Raw genomic sequence first — 6,213 nt, forward strand, 5'->3', positions numbered from 1 at the left:
ACCATACATTTTAATCATTAATGTAATCGTATATCCTGTAATACGCCATTTTACAGAAAGTCATTCTTCAAGAAGATTTAAATCTTTTTTTAGATAGGTCTAGATTGAGCATAGACAGTTTACTATAAAACATTATACAATTTTACTTACATATCTGTCACGCCTGTCATAGTCTGTTTCCCTTAGTGTTCTATTTAGTGAAGTGGTTGCATATACCTTATACAAACTTATTTTGTTCGAAGTGACTCTTACAATATGTCGGGTTTGTAATGAGTTTATTGGTAGTCTTTACCTGACCATAGATACAACAAATAAAAGAAAAATCTCTTTAATTGTCAACTATCAATTCTGTCATCTTAATTTGGCTGTCGAACCGAACTGTCAGATATTTATTACCACGAAACGACACTTCGACACACTATCTACACGTTTTTTTTATAATGTCGAGTAATTGGACAAACATACGGTATTCAATCTAAATTGCATACGAAAATGACCGAGGATCAAGATGCCAAGGATCCACAGTCAGATTCCGGCACCAAGACGTTTACCGTTAGGAACAAAGACAAGAAAACGAAAACTCAACGGCCCCTGACCAAAGTGATTAATATACTTTTGAAGTAGTAACTTTCCAATTTTCTCAGATCGTAGGAGTTAATTTACAACTTTGTTACAGCTTATACTTCGGCGGTTACCACCAACTATGACAGAAGAGGCATTTTTAGAACAAGTGTCACCCATTCCAGAGCACGATCATTTCTATTTTGCAAAGCCTGATCCATCTCTGGGACACAATGTGTACTCGAGAGCGTATATAAACTTTGTCAACGTCGAGGATATTTATCTTTTTAGAGATAAGTTTGATGGCTACATTTTTCTCGATGAGAAAGGTAAGATATTTATAAATATTAATGTTTAAGTGGCCACTAATTTTATTATTTTTAACTAAACAAATAAAATATAGATTGTTTTATACTATAAATAAATAACTAATTATTTGATGTGTTTTGATATAATAGGAGGGGACTTTTAAAGTTTAAAAATTATTTACAATTATAATATTAGGGTTTTTGTATTATATAATACTAAGTCAAAGGATTGCATGAGTAGCAAATTATACCCATATCTATAATAACACTGACACATTTTTCAATATATGTATGTTTTTAAAGCATAACCAGAGCCAATTTATATATAACTAGCGACCCACCCCGGCTTCGCATGGGTGCATCACATCACATTAGAAACCTTTAAATTTATCAGTGTTTCTCTACAATACTATGCATATATTATACATATAAACCTTCCTCTTAAATCACTCTATCTATTAAAAAAGCTGCTTCAAAATCTGTTGAGTAGTTTTAAAGATTTAAGCATACATAGGGACAGATAGACAGCGACAGTGACTTTGTTTTATACTATGTAGTGATATGGTTGTTCATAAATTCTTTAATTAAATTTCTTTATTAATTTACTTTCTTTTTTATTAATTTTATTTTCTGTTGATTATAGTTGATATTAACTGATTCTTGCTGTAGAATTTATCATGTTTTGTGTTTTGATGAGATATATAAATAAGCAATATAGCATAGGGATTATAATATTATATCTTTGATATAATATTTATACATTTTCAACTGATTTCCCAAACAAGGATGTTCTCAATTTTTATTTTTTGTGTTTGTTACCTCATAACACCATCTTAAAGGATTGGTCTCATAGAAATTAAATCAAGATCAGTAGTTTACTTTTAAAATCAAAATAACTGGTTTTGTGACAATTTAAATATATTTTTTTTGTAAGTTTCATTCAGAATTTAATTTTTTTACTTTTGAAAAAATAAATATTGCCTGATTTTTGTATTGTGATCAAAAATATCCTTATATAGTTTTAAAATTAATTACACATTTCTATTACAGGAGTTGAGTATGTTGGCATAGTGGAATATGCCCCATTTCAGCGAATACCAAAAAAGAAAAAAAAGAAAGACCCAAAATGTGGAACTATTGACAGTGATCCTGTTTATCAAGAATTTTTAGAAAATCTTAACAAGGATCAAGAAACCGAAAATCAGCCAAAACTTGAATATTCATATCCAGTTAATGATGGTGCGTATAGAATTATTAATTAAAAAAACAATAATATTATATGTAATGAATAATTGAATAAGAAATATATGCACAGATATAATATTCATAACAGATACATTATCTGGTATTTCCATAAGGGCTGACTGTTTTTTGCATAAGTTAATTATCTATTACCCAGGCTGTGTATAAGTATATCAGTGGGAGGGTGAATTGAGAGTGAGAGTGGGTAACTTCAACCCTACAATCTGATCTTCCATAAAATGAAAAGTATTTCTCAGTTAGGCATCTAATTTTTAAACATTGAATTATATTAATGATTATTATTTTATTTAATTATCTGTTAATGTTGAACAATAGTCACTGCAAACATTAAGTGTAAACAATAAACATTAAGAACTGACCATTACTAATAGCATGTTTATACTCTCACACATACTAATGATAGCAAAATTAAACTAAAGTTAAGGAAGTAGTAGTAAAAAGGATTCCTGCCAAATAGGATTTAATTGAACAATGTGGAATCATACTTATTTTTTAATTGTATCCTTAACTATTATAAATAAAAAGTATTTTTATTTGATAGTTCTGTGTAATTATTATACTAAAATGCAGTATTATTAATTAAAATATATTTTGTACTTTTATAGCGAATGAAAAGAAGGTGCAATCTACTCCATTGTTAGAATACCTAGCAGCACGTAAACAGGATAAGCGAGGGCGTGACGAACGTCGTAGAAGGGAAAATGACAAACGGAAAATGAGGATTGAAAGGAAAACAAAAGACATACCCATAAAGGTGACCATATTGTAATATGTATAATTTCTCCCATAAGTAGTTTTTTACACAGATGAAATTGAAAGTAATTTCGGACACTAATCACATCTTTTAAGAGAATTTTCCATCTGTGAGATACTGAATATTTTTCCATGAAGAAACATGGGTTGATAAAAGAAAAAAATTAAAGTATGACCCATCAACCCATATTTTGCTGGTAAAATAATCTAATGCTTTCAGTTTCACTCTGTATTTAGCTTTAGCCATAGAAAAAGTAGTTGTACACTTATTCATACATATATACATACATACATATCTGTCACGCCTGTCTCCCATTAGGGTAGACAGAAACAATGGAATGCCAAATGCTTCAATTCAAACAAATCTCTTTCGCTTCTTCCACACTTTACTAAATAAAAAAATTACTAAATGATGATTGAGATAGATAAAGCAGGTAAGGAAATCATTTATTCAATAATTTTTTAACCAACTCATGTGGATTCCAACAAAGCTAAGACAGTTAAATTATTTTTATCTAATTTTAATAATGATAATTTCAATAGAGACCTGGTGATATATCAGAAGATGAAACATATAATGAAAATTGTGATTACTGTGAAAGTAAACATAAGAATTTTTGGTTTGGAGAACAAAGAGTATACCATAAAAGTAAAACGAAATGCACTCTTGTTAAAACTGAATTTAAATGTCATGGTTCAGATGAGTTTATTAGTACAGATTCAGATTGGGACACTCAGTTTCCCGCATTATCTATGAAAACACATAATACATTTACTCTAACTTCTGGTAAAATTTGTGGCAAAGAAGAGTTGATTCAAGAAGGTAGTCAAAAAAGTGCTGGTGATACATGTTTCAAGGTTACAATTTTAGGTTTTAATGGATCATTCATAATTTATAGACATATCTTTTAGATATTGTAGTATACGAATTAGTGTTTAATTTTATTATTTATATTGTGAAATAATATTTACATATGTTTACTTATGTTTAATTTGTATTATATTTAAACAAATTAGTAATAGTTGCAAATATGTAGAATAATACAATTATATTAATTAATCAAAATAGCGCTACATTGGTGATTAAAATAAGCAAACTAAGTTATTGAAAAAAAATACCATTAAATTATTTTCTGATATAAAATTTAAACATTTGATGGTTTAGTACTAGTACATAGTAGGTAGTAACAAAAATATTGTATAATATAAGCAGTAAAAGGTTATAATTATTTTTTCAGGAAGAGGAATTCGCAGATAGCGAAGTCAAGAAGATTAAATCAAGAGATTGGGAAAAAGAAAAGCCTTTAACTGATAGTAAAGAAGATTCAAAATCTGAAAATAAAGATGGAACTATATTTGAATCTAAGGCTTACAGGGATCAACGTAAGACTGGGAGTAATCTTGTCATAGATAAAAAGAAAAAGATGGATAGTGATAAGAAGGAGAGTACTAGTAAAGATGATGATCAAGGTGAAGACTCTGACAAAGGGTTTAAAAAAGAAAAACGAGATAAATATAAAGAGTCACCTCGTGAACTTAAAAGCAAAAAGTATAGTGACACAAGGAAAGTCAAACAGACTGAATTTATAAAATCGGAAAAACAATCAGTAATAAGTAAAATTATGTCATCAGAAGGTAAAACAAAAACTCTTAATCATGACGATATCAAACCTTTCACCCAGTTGCCTCAGGTGAAAACTGATGACCTTGCAAAGATAATTGATGGTATGGATAGAAAATTAAAACTAAATGAAATAGATTCAAAAGTAGAAAAAGACTCGGAAGACTTATCAGAAAATAATGTTATTGGTATAACAAAAACTAGAAGAAGTAGTTTAGAATCTGGTGAGTTGCCGGTCAAAGAGGAATCTACATTGAAAAGGCAAAAATCTCTTGAAGACAGAAGCAAATCGACTGACAGGGAAGGGTCTGAGGAAAAAGAAAAAAGTGAAAGTACAGACCGTCGAACTGAAAGGAGAATAAGAAATAAGGTATAATTGTTTCCCATAGCTTTGCTGGCTTGAATTATTATATAAAGTATCGTAAATGTTAAGTTAGGATCTGTTTTCTGGCGTAAAAATTATTGGTTTTAATGATGTCACATCATTTACCAATGTGTAGAGGTCAATTCTGTACATGAAATATATTTCCAAAATAACTATCAGCGGATGATTAGTGATCAATACTGATGCCAAAAATGCAATCAGTAGAATTGTCTGTCTGTCTGTATGTTCGTTATAGTAACAAAAACTACTCGACGGATTTTAACGAAACTTGGTACAATTATTCTTCATACTCCTGGGATGGTTATAGTATACTTTTCATCACGCTACGATTGACAGGAGCAGAGAAGTGAAGGGAAATGTTGAGAAAACATACTGTTGGAGAAGTTACTCCATTTTTAAACTTCCGTCGCGTGTGCAGCCTTAATGCTCACTTTTTAAAATGTAAAAATGTCCACCCGTGCGAAGCCGGGACGGGCTGCTAGTTTTTAATAAATTTAAAACTACTCTTTTTAAAAAAAAATGCTTTGTTATCGTATTTTGAGGATATCATGTTAACAAGGATGTAAATAAATTTCAGGATCGTCCAAGCCTCGTCATATACCAACCAGGCATGGGTAAGTTCAGCAAACAACGGCTAGCAAAAGAGAAAGAGCAGCCGCCGGCCACTGCAAAACCAATAAATGATAGTGAAAAGAAAGATACCTGAAATATCTGTCAATATATCCGAAATTTGGACACCATTCGATGGAATCACCTTAAGCTGGCATTCAAAACATGTCCTTGCTGATGCTGTAGAAGAGGTCATTTGAATTTGCCAACTGAGGGAAACATGTTCGCGTTTATAAAAAGCTGTTGTTTATATTGATTTAATTTACATTCAGTGATGAAATCCAGATATTTTGTCGTTAATTTCAATCAGCGTAGCGTTTATTGCGTCATAATTTTAGCTCGTGACCATTTAATTCAGTTTCTTTATTCATTTAATATAATTCATTTTTTTAAATTTGGGATTAATGTGTTTTATTTTAATACAATTATAAAATTCTAATACAATTACATTTTTCGTAACTTTTTAAATAGCGTATATTTATTTATATTCGCTATTTAAACAGTAGACTATGAAATGTACCTATACTTATCCCTTATACGAGAATAAATGAGAATGGTTTAGGAAAGTCTTTACCCATTTGCTGAATGATAGTGAATAATGTGTTCCATGTATGTAAGTAGGTCGGAATCTTTGACGCAACATCATATAGATTGTATTATTCATTTTAAGGTAATGTAAGTATATTTCGAACGATTTGATGCATTTCTATAAA

At 29.9% G+C, this 6,213-nt stretch overlaps 1 protein-coding gene across 2 annotated transcripts; it reads left to right on the top strand.

Annotated features, from left to right (window-relative positions):
- Positions 1-367: 367 nt before the first annotated feature.
- LOC113518432 (regulator of nonsense transcripts 3B) lies at positions 368-5,901 on the top strand. 2 transcript variants are annotated; one of them, XM_026903352.3, is made up of 7 exons: positions 368-600; positions 677-890; positions 1,920-2,108; positions 2,738-2,886; positions 3,429-3,743; positions 4,124-4,876; positions 5,469-5,901. In XM_026903352.3, exons 1-7 carry the CDS (start codon positions 493-495, stop codon positions 5,595-5,597), a joined length of 1,857 nt encoding a protein of 618 aa, XP_026759153.2. In that variant the 5' UTR covers positions 368-492; the 3' UTR covers positions 5,598-5,901. The 2 variants fall into 2 exon arrangements, with proteins under 2 accessions (XP_026759153.2, XP_026759152.2); XM_026903351.3 differs by lacking the exon at positions 3,429-3,743 and having other exon boundaries at positions 372-600.
- Positions 5,902-6,213: the final 312 nt, after the last annotated feature.

This window comes from Galleria mellonella, unplaced genomic scaffold, assembly GCF_026898425.1.
Source record: "Galleria mellonella isolate WM207_F2 unplaced genomic scaffold, CSIRO_AGI_GalMel_v1 utg132, whole genome shotgun sequence".
Classification (NCBI taxonomy): domain Eukaryota; kingdom Metazoa; phylum Arthropoda; class Insecta; order Lepidoptera; family Pyralidae; genus Galleria; species Galleria mellonella.

Coding starts and splice junctions, on each gene's coding strand:
- LOC113518432 (XM_026903352.3), top strand. CDS start 493: ATGACCGAGGATCAAGATGCCAAGGATCCACAGTCAGATTCCGGCACC. Junction 2,887..3,428: donor CAAAAGACATACCCATAAAG/GTGACCATATTG, acceptor TAATTTCAATAG/AGACCTGGTGATATATCAGA. Junction 4,877..5,468: donor AAAGGAGAATAAGAAATAAG/GTATAATTGTTT, acceptor AATAAATTTCAG/GATCGTCCAAGCCTCGTCAT.